Source organism: Myotis nattereri (assembly GCF_964212035.1).
Source record: "Myotis nattereri genome assembly, chromosome: 15".
Classification (NCBI taxonomy): domain Eukaryota; kingdom Metazoa; phylum Chordata; class Mammalia; order Chiroptera; family Vespertilionidae; genus Myotis; species Myotis nattereri.
The window spans coordinates 32,742,795-32,760,517 of NC_138090.1; the positions used below are offsets into that span (position 1 = coordinate 32,742,795).

General features: G+C 55.2%; 3 protein-coding genes across 7 annotated transcripts in view; 2 read left to right on the top strand and 1 right to left on the bottom strand.

Annotated features, from left to right (window-relative positions):
* Window positions 1-668, top strand: part of FXYD3 (FXYD domain containing ion transport regulator 3) — a 35,986-nt gene extending 35,318 nt beyond the window's left edge. For all 5 annotated transcript variants that reach the window (XM_081107046.1, XM_081107045.1, XM_081107044.1 and 2 more), the window contains one exon: window positions 86-668. In XM_081107046.1, the coding sequence (XP_080963172.1) occupies window positions 86-105 (20 nt within the window). In that variant the 3' untranslated portion in view covers window positions 106-668. The remainder of the gene's footprint in view (window positions 1-85) is intronic.
* LGI4 (leucine rich repeat LGI family member 4) lies at window positions 634-9,472 on the bottom strand. Its single transcript, XM_081108289.1, has 9 exons — window positions 8,872-9,472; window positions 8,394-8,465; window positions 8,113-8,184; window positions 6,671-6,742; window positions 6,469-6,540; window positions 6,079-6,248; window positions 3,519-3,683; window positions 2,913-3,418; window positions 634-2,033 (listed from the first exon to the last, which is right to left on the bottom strand). Exons 1-9 carry the CDS (start codon window positions 9,042-9,044, stop codon window positions 1,719-1,721), a joined length of 1,617 nt encoding a protein of 538 aa, XP_080964415.1. The 5' UTR covers window positions 9,045-9,472; the 3' UTR covers window positions 634-1,718.
* Window positions 9,473-13,672: 4,200 nt separating this feature from the next.
* FXYD1 (FXYD domain containing ion transport regulator 1) lies at window positions 13,673-17,716 on the top strand. The gene is made up of 8 exons (XM_081108487.1): window positions 13,673-13,787; window positions 14,890-14,954; window positions 15,424-15,456; window positions 15,918-15,992; window positions 16,301-16,337; window positions 17,189-17,238; window positions 17,426-17,477; window positions 17,586-17,716. Exons 2-7 carry the CDS (start codon window positions 14,894-14,896, stop codon window positions 17,446-17,448), a joined length of 279 nt encoding a protein of 92 aa, XP_080964613.1. The 5' UTR covers window positions 13,673-13,787; window positions 14,890-14,893; the 3' UTR covers window positions 17,449-17,477; window positions 17,586-17,716.
* The last annotated feature ends 7 nt before the right edge of the window (window positions 17,717-17,723 follow it).

Sequence of the window (17,723 nt, forward strand, 5' to 3'; positions counted from 1 at the left end):
TGTGTGTGTGTGTGTGTGTGTGTGTGTACTCTGGGGACTAAAATCTCCATCCAGTCTCACAAGCTGACCCTATCACCTCTCCCAGGCTCTGCTCATAACTGTTGAGGATGGATCCATGAAAGAACAGAGGGCCTCTCTCTTGCCCCATGTCCTGGTCTGCGTAGGAACCTAACTCCAGGATGGAACCCCTCCTCCCCGCAGACCGCCTTTCCAGACCCCATCTCACTTTCACTGTAAGGGTCTCTGTTCAATATTTGATCTAAAGTGAGCTTGCCTCCTGCCCAAGCAGTTGAGACTCTGTATGTGTACTTGGTAAGATTTGCGGTGGACACGCTCTGGAAGCTGCCACAGAAGCTGGCAGCTGAATCTCTTTGTTGCGAAAAGCCCAAAGGCCTATTCCCTCGGGACCTGGCGAATGGCATGGGGTTTGTCCTCTGCTGCTATGGCCATGGGAGCCACATATGCAATTTAACATTTTCTAGTTCAAATGGGGGACGTTTTTGAGAGTGAAAGGGAGCTGTAACCAGAGGAAATGCTGGGATACTCGGCTGGACAGTGGGATCATCCTACCAGGATATGAGGACCCAGATAGCTTATGATTGTAATAGTAAGACCCCTTAAGGCTCACTCACTGCTGTGACCCCAATTTATTACACCAGACCCTTCCTAATACCCAATGTCTCCGTGAGGCTTTTACGTAATTGCCCATGATAAGCCTAATAATATATGATGGCCACCTGGTGTGAGAGCCTCCAATGAGCCTCAAAATTCCTTGAGACTCCCCAAAACCCAATAAGACCTCAAAATGTCCTCAAGAGGCACCCCTAAGATGCCTAAAAACCTTCAAAACATCCAAAAAGAGACCCCCCCCAGGAAGAGACCCACAAGAAACCTGTGTCCTGTCCCTAATAAAGCCCTTATATCCCTTGAACATCCCCCACAATCATGAACCCACACTCCTTAGACAAGTCCAAAAGCTTACCAGAGTATGCCAACATGCTCCCCTGGGACCTCCCCCTCTAAAACACTGCTCCTGGGACACTGCCCACCTCAACCCCCCTTTTCACTCAGGGGATGCCCTCTCCCACTGATCCCACAACAACAGCTGGGGCGGGCTCACAGAACATTTATTGAGCTCACACACCTTCGCCTTCACCTCGGTCACTCACTGGAAAGGAGTACGCAGGGCTCCCCGCAAAAACTCTCGCTCTCCCTCCCATTTCCCTCACACAGCAAGGCCGTGCTGGGCTTCCGCCTTGGCAGCAGGCATGCGCACAAGCAACAGAGGAAGTTAGCAAGCCTGGCAGGAAAACCTGCCCAGCAACTGGTAACGTCATGGAGGCCTGCACTAAAAGCGATTGGCCAGATTGAGTTTAGTGGGGGAGAGGAAAGCTGTCTCCTCCTGGGTACTTGCACAGGGAGCTGGAGCAGGAGGGATGGGTTGAGGGGAGGGGGGTGCTTCCAGGCCTCATGGAGCTCTGCACATTACTCCACCATGACTTCTGGATTCCAGTTCCGTGCCCCAGTCTGAGCGCCCAGCCAAGATGTTGCTTAAGATTGGAGGGCAGGTCTTGCCTTGAACTTGGCCTGTGGCCAGTATCTCACAGGACCAGCCATAACCCCAAGTGGGGCCGAGAGGTCAGTCAAGGAGGTGTCCAGAGGCCTAAAACTCCCCATGCCAGCCCCCTCACCAGCCATGTCCAGGATCCCATCCAGTGTCAGGCACTGAGGTCTAACTCGTGAAGCTGGTAGATCTGTGTGGGGCCCTTGAAGCAAGCAGCAAAGAGGAAGTGTCTGCCAGCCATGGCGATGTGGGCAAAGGCCCGGGGGGCCACCAAGGCTGGGGGCCCCAGCTCCTGCAATGGTTCCAGGAGCCCCTTGTCAGGCTCAAGGCGGAAGACCTGGCTGAAGGCGAAGTCACTGCCCAGGATAGCCAGCTGGTCCCTGGCTATGAGCAGTGGCTGGAAGACGTGGGCACCACGTGAAGGAAGTTGCTGCAGCAGGCGGAACATGGAACCATCCCAGCGCATGACCTGTGAAGTGTGGCGGCTGGTTAGGACTGGGATCCAAGAGGGCCAGGCCTGTTGATAGTCCTCTAGGTTTCAGAGGACTCAGAACAGCTTGTAAGTTGAGGCCTGCAGGTCCCTAAACTCCTGTAGCTTTCTTTAAAAATGTCATCACCCAGCCACTCAGGCCACATTCTTGGCCCTTCTTTCTCCCCCGCACGCCCCCTCCCTCCCCCCACTACCAACATAGAACCCATCAGTAATGGAATCTGTCAGTTTTACCTACGATGCTATATATTGCTCCAAGCTCCTCTGGCCGCACTCCAAACCAGCTATAGTCGCCTTTTCCCTGGCCACCTACTCCCATCCTTGTGCCCACAGTTTGCTCCCCACAGAGACACTCTGTGAACTGAATCAGAGCAGTGACTTCTAGGCTCAGACTCTCTCCCTGGGTACACCTTTCTCTAAAAAGAGTGCTGGAGGGTGTGGGCACCAGCGCTGGGGACTCAGCGGGTGATGCTGTGGTTAAATGTCAGTCCTGGAGTGAGTCAGAGTTACAGAGCCAGGGTTTGGGGTTAGAATCAGAGTCTTGGGGCCAGTGTCTATGCTGGGGAATGGGAGGAGTTTAGGGTTAGCAATGCCTTGAGGGGTCGCAGTCTTGAAGTCAGTGTTGGATTGGGGTCAGAATTCAAGGGTCAACACATTAGACGGGGTTGGAGTTTAAAGATCAGCCGGTGAGCTTGGGGCAGAGCTTAGAGGGCAGCGTGCAAAGTGGGGTCGATGCTGAAAGCCCGGCCCAGATAGGGTGGTCCCCACTGAAAAGACAGGCCTGAGTAGGAGTCAACTGCAGGCGGAGGTGGCCTGTGGCCTCTGCTCCCACTCCGACCTGGCCGGGCCCGGGCTTACCAGGGAGTCCCCGATGTAGCGTGTCAGGCACAGGAACACATCCCCACTGGCCTGGAAGTGGCGTGTGGCGTAGACGTCCTCAGCCTCGGGGATGTCCGTGCGCCTCTCGAAGCGGCCCCCGAACCAGTGGAAGAGCACGGGCCGCTGGGAGGCGGAGGCCAGCAGCAGGTGAGGCCGGCCGTCCAGCTCCAAGGCCTCCGCGTCCGTGTCCCGGTGCCAGGCGTGGAGGCTCTGGCGCGGGTAAAAGCCAGGCCCGTCGCGGCACAGCAGGGTGGTGCTGCCTGCCTTGGAGGCATCGGCCACCACGAAGCAGGGCTGCCCATCCAGCCACAGGAGCTCAGCGTCATTGGGCCTCAGCAGACGCTTTGGGGCCAGGGCCTGGGTCGGGGCCAGGCGCAGGCCGGGACCGGGCCGAGCCCACAGCTGCGAGCCTCCCCACAGGCGGGCGGCCAGCACGAAGAGGCGCAGGCCCAGCACCAGGGGCTTGCAGGACACCACCGAGGGAGCTGTGGGGGAGTCAGGGAGCAAGAGGCAGATCAGGCCAGCTGGGCAGGGCAGCCCCCAGCCCCCGCCCCCTGCAGGCAGGAAGATAGGAGGGGAGCTCACCAGACAGCTCTTCCTCAAGCCGGAAGCGCTGCAGGCCATAGTCCCAGGAAAGGATCAGGCAGCGGCCAGCAAAGGGTTGTGCCAGGACCATGTGGGGTTCCCCCTGGTAGGAGAAAGGCTCCACGCCCAGCGCCGACTCCCCAACCGTCTGGAACCGGGACAGCTCTGGGGATGGCAGGAGAAAGTCAGGCAGGCCCGGGAGACCCCAAAGGCCTTCATGGCTGAGCCTCGGTTTGCACATCTCTGAAATGAGGACCGTCATGGTGTTCATCTCATAGGTACATAGAGTGGAATCTTTTTAATCTATAGCTGTATTCGTTCAAAACAACATGATAATACTTTATTTTCTAAGCTTGGTGGCATCATCAAACAACTGCTTAGAAACAGCATGTTTAATTCATTTAACTTCACAAAATCCCAATGAGGTACATCCCACTGTTATATCCACTTTACGGATGAGGAAACTAAGGTTAAGAGACACAGGCAGCCAGTTGTCCAGCAAAACCCATCCTTCCCATTTTCCATGAAATAGGACTGGAGGGGGCACCGCCTGCCCAGCTAGAGGCCACATCACCCAGCACCTGCTCAGGGCCCCTCCTGAAGTTAGGTGTGGCCATGTCCTAACCAGGTTTCCAATGGGACAAGAGCAGAGTGGTGGCTGCAACGCTTGCCTCAGCGTACGAAGGTGGCTCACCCTGGACTTGGTCTCCTTCCCCTTAGACCTGGCAGGTAGACGTGCTACAAGTCAGTGTCAACCATGGAAACCAGGACAACACCCAGAGGTGCTGGGAGTGCACATCGCAGTCCCTCTGTCTTCTTTAACTCGGGGTGTTTGGAATCTCTTTGCTACAACTTAGCTTCTATGGTAACAGCGCACCCAGGTTGCCCAGCAGAGTGGTGGTGGAACTGAGCAGTTGACTCCGGGTGATATGCCAGGCCTGTTTCCAAGTGCCAGGATTGCAGCACTGAACCAAACTAACCAGGATGGCCACCCAAAGGGGGATCTTTTAAAATGTCCATCAAATTATCACTCCCTGCTCAAGACCCACCATGGCTTCCCACAGCCTCGTGAAACCCACGCTCCTCTCCGTTGCTCTCAGTGCCCTGTACAGTGAGACTCCCGCACCTTTGACCTCATGTGTCCTTCCTTTCACTCACTCTCCCAAACCAACCCTGCCTTCCCTTGATCCCCAAGCAGGACAGGCTCTGTGCTGCCTCAGGGCCATTGCACATACACCCCCCTCTCTGCAATGTCCTTCCCTCTAACCTCAGATAGCTACATCCAGATCTAATGCCATCTCTTTAGAAACTCTTGTCAGATGCCCATGTAAGGTAGGACCCCCCCCCCTTAATTTTCCTCGTCACTGCCTGTGTTTATCACAATATGTAACACACATCTATTTGTGCAATGTTTTGTTTAATGTTTGCCTCTCCCTTCCTCCCCACAGAACTGTGAGGCCAGGGCCCAGAGTTACCTTGGTCACCACAGTGTGCCATTGCCTTTCACAGGGCCAGGCACAGAGTGGGCCTCGGTGGATATTTGTTAAATAACTTAATAAAAAATCACCCTTGCCCTAGCCTGTTTGGCTCAGTGGATAGTGTCGGCCTGTGGACTGAAGGGTCCCAGGTTTGATTCCCGTCAAGGGCACGTGCCCAGGTTGCGGGCTTAATCCCCAGTAGGGGGTGTGCAGGAGGCAGCCGATCAGTGATTCTCTCTCATCATTGATATTTCTATCTCTCCCTCTCCCTTCCTCTCTTAAATCAATAAAGAAATATATTTAATATATATATGTGTATAATATATATATATATATATATATATATATATATATATATATATATATGATGACCCTAAAGTTAAATTATCTTCTATGAGTCTGACAAACCTAAAACATGTTACATTTAGAAGTGATGATGATAATAATATTTATTATTATATTAATAACCTTCAGATTTGAACTCAAATGCCCATTCCTTCAGGAGTATCTGACTCTTGCTCTGACTCTGGGCTCCCATAGCCCCGGGGGCTCCCCACCTCCCAGCCCTGACCTCTCTGTGCTTCCCCCACCCTGGCCCTGATCATTCCAGGCTCTGCTGTCCTCTGGACTGTGGGCTCTATGAGGACAAGACCCGGGACCATTTCATCACTGCTGTGCTTTCTGCATTGCCCAGTACCCATAACAGCACCAACATATGTTTATGGAAAAGCAAAATGGTCATAGGAAGCATTTTAGAAATGGCCATTTTTATACTAATAAGAGTAGCAAGAATGAACATTTATAAGGGCCTCCCATTCCAGGCTCTGTGTCAAATGTTATACAGGCGTGGATACATCACTGAATTCTCACAGCAATCCCGTCACTGTTTATTACCTCCATTTTACAGATGAGGAAACTGAGGGTCAGGGAGGTGATGCTGCTTGCTCAGAGTCTCACAGCCAGGAAATGGCAGGAAGCAGGAAGCGAGGTGAACCCCTCAGCCCGGGCCTCTGTCCCCCTGATCTCCCGCCTTCTTCTGGGAACCCCTGCTGTCCCTCCCACCCCACAGGGAAAGCCCCCACCTATGGTTCTGCACTTGAACGTCTTGGGGTTGAGAAGGCGGAGCTGCATGTGGGCCAGGGCGGTGGGGCCGGCGCAGGCCCCGGTACCCACGCTGGCGTTCACGCTGGGGATCCACTGCAGCAGCCAGAGGACACGGCAGTCACACTGGAACGGGTTCCCACGGAGGTCCCTGGGGCAAGAGGCCGGGGAGGGGCTGCGACCCGGCTTCCACATCCGGAGGCACACTCCCCACCCCTCCCCAGGTAAGAGTTCAGGATGGAGCCCCACAGGTGGTGTGAGAAATATGCATCATTGCAGCCATACACATTGTGCCTACCAAAAGTGGGCACAGATATCCCCTCCCTCCTCAAACATTCTCACCCTCCCCACGCAGCCCCCTTGAGCCTCACACATGAGTCAGGGTCTCCAGGCCTCGGAACAGGAATCTGGGGAGGGCCTCCAGATGGTTATTGGCCAGGCTCCTGGTGGAAGGAAAGAAAGAGGAGGAACCATCAGCAGCTACGAGGACAGCCTATGCTCTGGATGATGGGGTGTGGGGTGCCTGCCAGGGTGGGCTGGGCAGTGGAGGGGTGAGGCCTTGGAGGCACATACAGATGTGTGAGTGAGCGAAGTCCTCTGAGAGCGTTCTTAGAGATGGAGCCAATTTCATTGTCCTCGATGAAGCTGTGGAGGGAAAGGGTGGGAAGGGGGAGACCCTCATTTTTTGCTTTGGCCTCAGAGTTTTTAGGGAAACTCACCCCATGGAAGCCATACACCACTGGAATGTGCTGAGTTCTCCCCAACACTTGGCATAATCCCAGGGGAAGCCTCCTCAGAAACCTCTTCTCACCAAGGTGCCAGCCTACAATCCTGGGGGCCAAAAACCTGACCCTGTGGTCATTACCAGCCTCACAGTGAACTCTGCCACCTCCCGCCCCCCCTACTGCCACTGTGATCACCAATACCAGCACCCGTATCACTACCAATACCTCCACGATTATCCATTGTGACCAATACCCATGCCTCTACCATTGTCATCAACCCCAGTATGAATAACTGCATTTATCACCAACACCATACTGTGCCACCACTGTCACTGATACTGCCACCCTCATCACCAACACAACATCACCACCTACTTCCCCAACACCATCATCACCAACTCTGACACCAGCAACACTAATAGGCATCACCAACAATACAGCCGTCATGATCAACACCAAATGACTGCCACCATCATCACCAACACTGCCACCATTATGACAAGCATTAGCGCTAGCACCAGCATTGCCAACATCACCATTATGCCCCACACTCACCCGTAGCACCACTACTGCAACACTCCACCATCACCACCGAACCAGTGCCAACAACATTTTCATTACATCAACACCGACACCAACATCCTACCCACAGGCATCACCCACACCAACACCAGCACCAACACCAACCCTAATACTGGAATCACCGGAGTCCTCTGCACTGACAATTATCCTACCACCAGCCCCTCAGACTTCATCATCAGCATCGCCATTGGGCCCGCCATTTCTATCAGCATCATCCGCACCCCATCATCCTCAATAATGCCACTGCCTCCTGTGAGCAGCCGCAGCAGGATCACCACCAACACCAGCATCACCAGTACCAGCTTCGACATACTGTCGTCACCACCATCACCACCACCACAACCGCTACCATCACTACCAACTCAGAGTTGTTTCCTATTAATTCAAAACATTTCCTGTCTCCGGCCTCTGTGCACTCTCCCTGGGTGTCCATAAGTCAGGTAGGGCCAGAAATAGTCCCAGGTTTCCAGGCTTTTTGTGGATCTTCAACACAGAGAAGTGGGGTGAGTAGGCTGAGATGCCACAGCCGAGCAGGAATCCTGACCCCACTCAAGCGGCCAGGCCCTTTGCCCCTCAAGGAGGGATCCTTGTCCAGATATTTCCTCCCCAGGGCAACCAGCCCCTCCCTCCCCCTACTCTGGGAGCACCAAGGGGCCCCTCCTTCCTTTCCCAGGTCCCCATTCTGGCCCAACCACTGGCCACACTCACAGATATTGCAGGTGGGACAGGCCCGCAAATGCATCATCCTCAATCACCGAGAAGGAGTTGAATGTGAAGAGGCTGGCAAGGGAGCAAGAAAGAAAATTTTCCAGAATTGCTGCCCCCTATCTGACATTTTAACCTTGACCCCCACCCTCAGCCCACATGGTTTCACACACACACACACACACACACACACACACACACCACATATGCACATAGCCCCACACGCATATGCATGAACACCCACTCCCTTGAGCTGGTTGTCAGCTCTGCTGGGCCCCACTCACAGCAGGTGCAGTGACGGCACCCTCAGGAAGCCGCCGGCCTTCAGCTGGGTAACTCCAATCCTGACGAGTGAGCTGGGGACAAGGCGATTGTGGGTGAGGAGGAACCCACTGCAGTGCCCCACTCCCATCCCAGTCACCTCCTGCAGGGACCTGGCATGCCACCATGGCCCAGGTGTCTCTCCTCTATGTCTTCGCAGGGAGACAGGCATTTGCTCGCCTCACTTGGCAAGGATCCTGGTGGCTCTCAGCCCACCCCCTGGCTATCCCTCCTCCCAGGCCCCTAGTGCTGATGCTGCCCTTTGGCATTTCCCTTCGACTCCCCTTCAAATCCAGCAGCCCCCTTTTAGGCATCCCAACATCCTTTGCTGCCCATCTTCCAAGATCCTGACACCCTGTTTCCTTGGCACCCTACCCCCGACCTCTGGGGTACCAGGACTCCCATCCCCACCCTCAGGCCCCCAAAGGGCCTGACACTCACAGTGACAGCAGGGTCGGGGAGAAGCTCTCGGGCAGGTCCGGGGAGCCTTCACACAGGGCACTGTCTTTGGAGCAGGAGCAGCTCAGAGGACATTTTCCCTTTGGGGGTCTCCAGGCTGCCCCGGCCCCCACCTCAGCCAGCAGCAGCAGCAGCAAAATGCCTGCCCCTCCCATGCCCCCTCACCCCTGCGGAGGCACCAGCTCCCCTCTGCCCACCCAGCTCTGCCCAGGCTTCGGCCACTACATCTCCCATGCCAGGCAACCCTCCATTCCGCCAGCTGGCACACTCTGCCCTGGCTTCTCTCTCTTCTTTCTGTTCTCTCTTTCAGTCTGTCTTTCTCCCTGTATCTCTTTGGAGCCCAATTTTCTGTTTATTTCTATTTCCCTGTCCTTCTTCCTGTCTCTCTCTCTCTCTCTCTTTCTGTTCTTCTGACTCAGTGAGTTAGCCTATTTCTCTGCTCTGACTCTATTTCTGTCTTTTTCTTTTTTCTCTCTCTGTGTCTGTCTCTCAGTCTGTTGGCCTTTCTCTCTGTGTGGTGTGGTGGTGATGGTGGTGATGTGTGTGTGTGTGTGTGTGTGTGTGTGTTTCCCTCTGTCTGTCTTTATTTCTTGTCTCTCAACCCCCCTTTCCAGCTCTCTGTGTGTTTCTTCCCTCCTCCCACACTCCTTCTCCCTGGGGGTTTGGGAAAGGGACACAATGGGCACCGGCTGTGCCCAAAAAGCAGGGTAAGAATGAGGAGGGGGATCAGAGGCCATAGGAAGAGCAGCTCTGGGGAAGGGACTGGATAACCCCATGGGAGGGGAGGGGCCACCAAGGGCTGGAGCCTCCCTGGCCACTCCCAGGCAGCCTCCCTCTCCCTGCCCCGCCCAGATTCCCCACTCAGGGAATGTGAGGAGGATGCCACCAGGGTGGGGACCAGATGGCTCTGCAGGTAGGAAGGTGAGGAGAGACCTCTGAGGGCTGGCGTCACCCTAGTCACTCCCAGAGGGCCCCCTCCGCAGGCTTCAGGAGGGTGCAGTGGACTCTGTTGACAAACTTGGAGGGGCCAGTTCAGGTCCAGCTGCTCCCTCTGGTGGCCATACTTGGCAGGACATTGCTCAGCTCAAAATTAACCCCTTGAGTGTTCACCTCCTACTGGGGGTAGGGAGTTAACCCAGGAAAAAATGATGATGATGCCACCCCCTTCTTCAGCGTTGGCTCTGCACCAGGTCCTGTCCTGACGGCTGATCTATTAGCTCCTCCGACCTCTTCACAACCTTCTGAGGCTGATACTATTGCAGGGCTATCGTACAGAGGGACATGCTGAGGAGAGAAGTCCGGTAGTTGGAGGTCTGGATTACCCGGGGAGGGCGGAGGCAGGACTGAGCCAGCTCCAGAGCCTCTCCACATGCTCTTGCATTCTTTCTTTGGAGATCAGAACTCATGGGTAGTGGTTATTTTTATTTGGACTAAGCTTTTAGCAATTTGGATAGATTCTGTTCATTAAATAGGAAAAATAAATAAATGGCATTTGTTACCAAATCCCAAGTAACAGTAATAATACTTACTGAGCACTTACTGTGTGCCTGTCTCTACATAAAATTACTCAGTCCTCACAACAACCCTGTGAGGTGTGTAATATTGCTAGTTCTGACTTTACAGATAGGGAAACTGAGGCACAAGGAGTGTAAATGATTTGTTTCATGGCACTGGATAGATCTAAACCTAACCACTCCCCCGCCACTGCGTAAACACACAACCTCCTCCTCCTGCTGCACACACCCAGAAAACTTGGGGAGCAAAGGGCTAAACGCTCGGGCAGGATCACATATATCTGGATTCCAGGCTCAGTTCTGTGTGGATTCAGGCAAATCAATCATTCAGCCTCCCTGATCCTCACTTTTCCCACCTCTCAAATGGGACAATCACGCACCTACTTCCCAGGTGCGTAGAACACTGATGAGACAATAGAGGCAATGCCACTGTGCAGGGTGGGCATTGCCCAGTGGCTGGTGGGCTTGGGGTGGGCCCTGGGCCTAAGTGCATACCTCCACTCAAACAGCTGTGCGATTTGAGCAAGGCCCTTGGGCCTTGGTTACCTCAGCTATAAAAGAGGGATATTAAAATTCCTTGCAGGGCCTTTAAAAAGATAAAGGACTTAGTGCCAGGGTACAGAGGGGGCACTCACAGCATGCCCAGCCCAGCAAGGACGATGATCATGGCCACTTATTGTGTGCCAGGCTTTGTTCTAAATGTTTTACATGGATCATTTCTTTCTTTTTTTCCCCCTCAAATATATTTTATTGATTTTTTACAGAGAGGAAGGGAGAGGGAGAGGTTTAGAGACTTAGAAACATTGATGAGAGAGAAACATCAATCAGCTGCCTCCTGCACATCTCCTACTGGGAATGTGCCCACAACCAAGGTACATGCCCTTGACCGGAATCGAACCTGGGACCCTTCAGTCCACAGGCTGACACTCTGTACACTGAGCCAAACCGGTTAGGGCTACACGGATCATTTCTGATAATCATTCCAACCTCCCTGTAAGGTGAATACTATTATTATCTCCATTTTACAGAAGAAGAAACTGAGCCACAGAGAGGTTAAGTCATGTGCCCAGCATCACACAGCTAGAAAGTGGCTGAGCCACTCTAATCTGGAGCAGTTGGCCCTAAGAGGGGAGGAAGCTAAGGATTGGCTAGAGCCGGCCAGGTGCCCCCTCCAGGCTCACCCCCATGCTCCCTGTCACCCCTCCCCAGTGCTGCATAAACATCAGGGTTATCATTAACCAGGAACTGCTGGTGACCCTGGGGTGCAGGCCCAGGGTGAGCAGAGGCTAAAGGCTCAGAAAGATGGGGATGAGGGAGCATTTCGAAGCTCTGCAGGTCCTCTGAGGCTGTGTGCACACATGTATGTGTGTGCCAGGGCTATGCCGGTGCCGAGTGTGCGTATGCACACTTCCCCTGACTCTGTGTCCTGCAGAGCCTGAGGTCTGGGCCTGCTTCTGACCTTCGGCTGAAAGGGGAGCAGTTCCTGCCCTTAACCACCAGGGGGACCCCCGGAGAACTACTAGTAGCTCCACTTTGCTCAGCCTAGATTTGCTCATCTCTAAAATGGGGTTAATAATAAGACAACGTCTGGCCAGAGACTTCTGAGCTTGGCCTGAGGTTACAGTCTGACCTCAGTTATTTCTCCATTTTGTAGGATGGGAAGCTGAGGAACAGAGCGGTCAGATGGACTGCTCAAGTTCACACAACCAGGAATGGCAGAGTCTAGACCTGAGCCCAGATTTCTCTGCCACCAGTGTCTTGTGAATTTGGCCTGCCTATGGGGACGCCAGCTGTGGTGTCCTCCAGGAGATCCGAGAGGCCACATGAGCTCAGGGAAGGGGAAGTTCAGGGTTAAATACGTCAACTCATGTTTGATGGTGTCAATGTGTGAACAAAAGCATGTAGGCCTATTATGTCTGTGACAGTGTGGCCAGCTGTGTGCTTGTTTGCCTGTGCATGAGGTTGTGCTCACAGGTGGTGTGTGTCTGTCTCTGTGGTTATGTGTAAGAGTGGCTGCTTGACTGGCTGTGTCCTTGACAGTGTTTCTGCTTCTCTGTGTGCCAATGTAAATGTGTGTGTGTCTGTGGGCATGTGTACACAACTTTGTGGACTTCAGATCTCTGAGAGCTTATAGGCGTGCTGGCTGTGGGCCTATGTCTTTGAGTGTATTTCTGTGTGGCACGTGTGCATTTCTGTGTCAGGATGTCTCCATAAGAGTGTGTATCTTGCCCTGACCGGTTTGGCTCAGTGGATAGAGCGTCAGCCTGCGGACTGAAGGGTCCCGGGTTCGATTCTGGTCAAGGGCATGTACCTTGGTTGTGGGCATATCCCCAGTGGTGGCTGTGCAGGAGGCAGCTGATTGACGTTTCTCTCTCATCGATGTTTCTAACTCTCTATCCCACTCCCTTCCTCTCTGTAAAAAATCAATAAAGTATATTTTTTTAAAAAAAGGAAAAAAAGAAAGAAATAATCCCTTGCCTAGTTTTTTTTTTTTTTTTTTTTTTAAAAAGAGTGTATCTTTGTGACCGTTTGCAAGCGGGGCTAGGGTGGGCTGTGTCTCTGATTGTGCCTATGTACAGGTACACATCTGAACGAACACAGGTGAGCAAATGTGTTTGTCTTGGTGTTTTGTGACTGGTGTAAGAGGTGCTGGTTGTGTGTGTGTCTTTGGGTTTCTCTATGAGTGTGTTATTCTGTGTGTGTGTCTGCCTGTTTGTATGTACACACATACATGTGTTTGTGTGCTTTTTTGCCTGTTTATCTGGGTCTGTGGGTTTCTCTGTGTGTGCGCACAGGCACATTCCTGAGGGACTAAACAGTCAGCAGTGATCAACACGTACACACACTGAAATGTCCCCCCAACAGTCCTGTGCTGCTTGCTGACCGGGGCTCCGAAGAACACTGGAGTCTGGGTCAGTGGGCTCCTCAACACTCAGGCTAGGTGGCCTTCAGCTCCATCTAAGCCCACTTCCCAGGGAACAGCACAGAAAATGACTGACACCCCTCAGTCCAGCTCAGAAGCTGTCTGAGACAGGCCTGAGGCATGTGCGTGTGCGTGTGCGTGTGCGTGTCTGCAATCCAGTCCTCTCTGCCAGGACCTCCTTCCTCCAGCTTTCCGAAACGTGGCTGTCTACTGTTCCTCTATCTGAGCGGAGAGAGTTAACTTAGCGGGCCAGGGCGGTCTGGGCTGGGGGCCGCCCCCTGGCCCCCCTCCAGCACCAGCTCCAGTTACAGCTGCTGGTTGGGGAGGGCATACTGGGGTGGGGCTGGGAGGGGAGATCGCTGGGGGCGGTGCATCCAGCTCTGGGCCAGGGGGTCCAAAGTGCTTGCCCGGTCACAGCCAGACTTGGGGGCCTGCTTCCAGCAGGGGACAGCCTGATTGGGGTGAGCGTCCCCTACCCCTCCCCTCCCGGCCTCACCCCTGGCCTAGCTGGGCAGCCTATTTTGGGAGCAGGAGTGGCCAGTCCCTGGCTTCCCAGGCAGGCCAAACCTAAGAGAAATGCAGTATGTTTGGGACACTGGCTTGTCGCGGGGGTGGGACTATGGGTGCCACTTCTCCCTTCCTTGCTGTTGCCCCCTGGCTGGTGTGGGTTATGGACATTTATGTGTGTACGTCGGGTTGCGTCACTGTTTGGGTGCACTGGAGGCCTAGATGAGGAGTAATATATGCCTGACTGTGTCTCCACCCCATATCCTTCTCCAACTGGAAGTGTAGGGGTACCGGACGGGTGCCGTATCAATTTCAGCCCCAGTGTGTGTGTGTGTGTGTGTGTGTGTGTGTGTGCGCTCTCTCTCTCTCTCCTGCCCCTGGCATCTGTCTTTGACCTCATGTCACTTGCCTGGTGTTGTCCGCTTGTGAAAGATGTCACCCAGAGGTGGGTGGAGGGGATATTTTTCCCTTTTCTCATTGTTCCCAGAAGAGGAGAAGGGGTGGCCTTTTCCCCAGCAGGATTGTGCCTGACCCCAAGGAGGGGAAGGAAGGCTGTTGCCATGGTGGCCTGTACGAGGCAAATTCCTCCAGAGTGAAGTGGGAGATATTTATACCCAGGGTCAGGCAGAGAGCGGCTGTCAGGGCCAGGGCAGCAGAGCTGGGATATTTCGGACACAGCACAGCCATGGTGGGCAGATGGGCCCTTGGTCATGTTTGTCCCTTGCAGTGTATATGTCTGTCCATCTGGGTGGAGTGAGGCCTCCTGCTCTCCACTGGAGTGGGTGGGGGAATCTGTGGCCTGCTATGGGGATGCCCAGCCCGCAGGAGATCCCCGTGGGCAGTGTGTGTTTCACCCCCATCCTTGTGGCCATGTGACCCCATTTTGTGGGTTGATTTGGTGACACTGTGTCCTGTGGAGCAGGGGGTGCCCCTGTTACTCAAGGTGCATGCCAAATGCTTTTGGAATTAAGTCCCTCTCTGACTTAACCCCTTGGGTTCAGGCCCCAGTGGTAGGGGAACAAGGGTACACATTTTCTAACTCTTGGTGTCTCCCAGGACAATGGCATCTCTCGACCACATCTTGGTTCTCTGTGTGAGTCTCCTTGCCATGGCTAGAGCAGGTGAGTCTGGGGAGGCAGCCCACTACCCACCTCAGACCCAGGGTGGCAGGAGTTGGGGAAACCCTGCTAGAGAACCAATTTGGAGACTCCAACCTAAACTGAGTCAGTTAGGGCACTGGGAAAGTGGGGGTCTCACATGGGATCCAGTAATAGGCTAGTACGTGGGGGAGGAGGGAGGGTGCCCAGGTCAGGCAAAGGGTGGGATGGTGGCTGGCTTCCCCAGGATGATGGGATCAGAGACAACCTGTAATGAGATGGGAGCGGGAACAGTTAGGTGTGCCTTACCCCACCCAGGGCAGTGCAGAGAAGGTAGCTAAGACCCAGAGAGGGCTGGTAGCTTGCTCAGGGTCCAACTGTTCCCCAACTCTCAGCCCAGGAAGGTAGAGCCCCCAAAAGAGTCTGTTTATGCCCTTCCTTGTTCAAGGAGCCCAGGAAGCATCCAACCCCTGATTTCTCTTTCTCTTTCCAGAAGCTCCACAGGAACATGACCCATTCACCTACGGTGAGGGAGGGGGAGCATCTGTCTTTGGGAATTGGGGTAGGGGGGCTGGGTTTGCCTGTCTTGTCCTCATTCTCTCTCTCTCTCTGTGCCTCTGTTTCTCTATTTGATCCCTCTCTGTTTTCCTGCTTCTCTTTCTCCTTTTACTTCTCAGTATCTTGCGGCCCATCCTCTGCTGCTTCCTGCCCTTTCTCCTCTCCCTGCCCCCTCATCCTCTCCACCATCCTTCCGGCTCCCTTGTTTCCCACGTCCTCCCTGCACTGCCCACCTCCTTCCCTTCCTTCACTCTCCTCTTCCTGACCCATCGCCTGCCTCCGTCCTGCCATATCTGCTCCTTTCTGATTGATCTTCTTTCTCCTCTCCTCCTACCCATCCTTCCTCCTTGCTCCCTCCTCCCCATTTTGCCCTTCTCTTATCCTTCTTCCTCCCCTCCCTGCCCTCACCCTCCTCCCTGCTGCCCATAGACTATCAATCCCTGAGGGTCGGAGGCCTCGTCATCGCCGGGGTCCTCTTCATTCTGGGAATTCTCATCATCTTCAGTGAGTACCCCCACTGCCTCCAGCCCGGTTCGCCCGCTTTACACCCCAATCCCCCCGCCCCCGTCCCCGCCCCGCCCCGCCTTCAACCCCGCCCTATTTCCACCTTCTGCCCGCCCTGTTCCTGCCCCGCCCAGGCACTGCCCCATTTTGCCCCACCCCCATCCCATCCTCGACCCCGCCCGCCTGTACTCCCGCCCTTGGCCCCGCCCCCGGCTCACCCTCGCCAGCACCCCTGGAGCCACAGTGCCCCTCGGTGCCCGCCTCGAGCGGACTCTCAGCCCTGTCTTCCCCCCGCTCCCTACCCACAGGCAGAAAGTGCCGGTGCAAATTCAACCAGCAGCAGAGGTAAGAGGCCCTGCCGCGCTCGCTCACCTGCTCCCGCTCTGCGGGGGCTCTGAGGGCGACGCGGAAGCCCACCCAACCCACAGCCAGAGACCCGTCAGCAAGTCTGTACCAAGCACCTACTGGGTGCCACGCCCCAACCCGGGTCCTGGGACCAAGCCATGAATTCCCTGCCCTCCCTGCCCGGCTGAGCTCCCAGCCCCGGGCGGCGGCTGGAGGTGCCAAGTGCTCCCCAAATACAAAGTCAGGAGCGCGGGGCGCGCTGCGAACGAGCCGCGGAGGAGTGAGGTCACCGCTTGGCGGCCCGGTTTAGCTCAGTCTTGTTGCTCGCTCTTTGATTCGTCGTTAAATAAGAATGTAAAGCCCAGACAATGCGTAAGTGCAAGTACCTTCTCCGTGCTGAAACAGTTACAGATGTTATTACAAATAACAGCCAGGACTCACGGGCGTGTCCCACGTGCCAGAGGCCGTTGCGCTGTATCTTATTCACCCTCCGCGCCACCCCTCCGAGTAGCTGCTGTGTTCACCTCGTTCTACAGAGGAGAAAACCGGGGCACGGGGGTAAAATCACTTGCCCGAGATCATCCAGCGGGAAGAGGCCATCTCGAGGCAGTCTGCCCTCAAGCCCTTTGGTCGCCCGCCCCCACCCACTCCCAGTCCTTTCCCCGGGCGGTACTCACTGGCGCCCGCAGGAGCGCCTCCCGGGGGCCCCTGAATTCGGTCGGAGCCCAAGCCTGCCCCTTGCCCACCGCGCCTCAGGGCGCCCGGGTCCGCGGAGCGAGGGCTGCCTCAGAGGGATCTGGGAGCGGCCGCCCCCTTTTCCCATTCCCAGTTCCTCTGCTTCTCTGTTCCAGGACTGGGGAACCTGACGAAGAGGAGGGAGCTTTCCGCAGCTCCATCCGCCGTGAGTGTGGGGAGACTTCGGGTGTTTGGGGGTGAGGGTTGGTTCCAAGAACTGCATTCCTGGCCCTCCCCGGGCGTGTGGAGGATGGGATTGATCTCAAACTGGAGGGCGGGGAATTTCTCTGCCGCTCCCCACTCCACAGGGACCGGGGTACCCTCCTGACACCCGAACTCTGTGTTCCCCTCAGGTCTGTCCAGCCGCAGGCGGTAGAGGCACCTGGCGCCATGGAACCCAGCCAGGTCCTGCAGCTCGGTCTAAGCTGGGCAGGGCGGGGGGATGGGGGGGCGGGCGAAGGGCTGAGGCAGGGGATGGGGGGCTCTCCTGACTCACCTGTTCCACCCCCACAGGATTCCCCGGGCACCTGATGCCCCGCCACCGCCCGCGCACCCGCTGCCACCTGGACTGCTCCACTTCCTAGCCCAGACCCACCGGCTCCTCTGCCGCCCCGACTTCCAATAAAAAGTGTTTTCTCTCCTGACAGCATT

Coding starts and splice junctions, on each gene's coding strand:
- LGI4 (XM_081108289.1), bottom strand. CDS start 9,044: ATGGGAGGGGCAGGCATTTTGCTGCTGCTGCTGCTGGCTGAGGTGGGG. Junction 8,185..8,393: donor GTGCCGTCACTGCACCTGCT/GTGAGTGGGGCC, acceptor CTCCCTTGCCAG/CCTCTTCACATTCAACTCCT. Junction 6,743..8,112: donor CTGTCCCACCTGCAATATCT/GTGAGTGTGGCC, acceptor TTCCCTCCACAG/CTTCATCGAGGACAATGAAA.
- FXYD1 (XM_081108487.1), top strand. CDS start 14,894: ATGGCATCTCTCGACCACATCTTGGTTCTCTGTGTGAGTCTCCTTGCC. Junction 15,993..16,300: donor GGGAATTCTCATCATCTTCA/GTGAGTACCCCC, acceptor CCCTACCCACAG/GCAGAAAGTGCCGGTGCAAA. Junction 16,338..17,188: donor AAATTCAACCAGCAGCAGAG/GTAAGAGGCCCT, acceptor TCTCTGTTCCAG/GACTGGGGAACCTGACGAAG.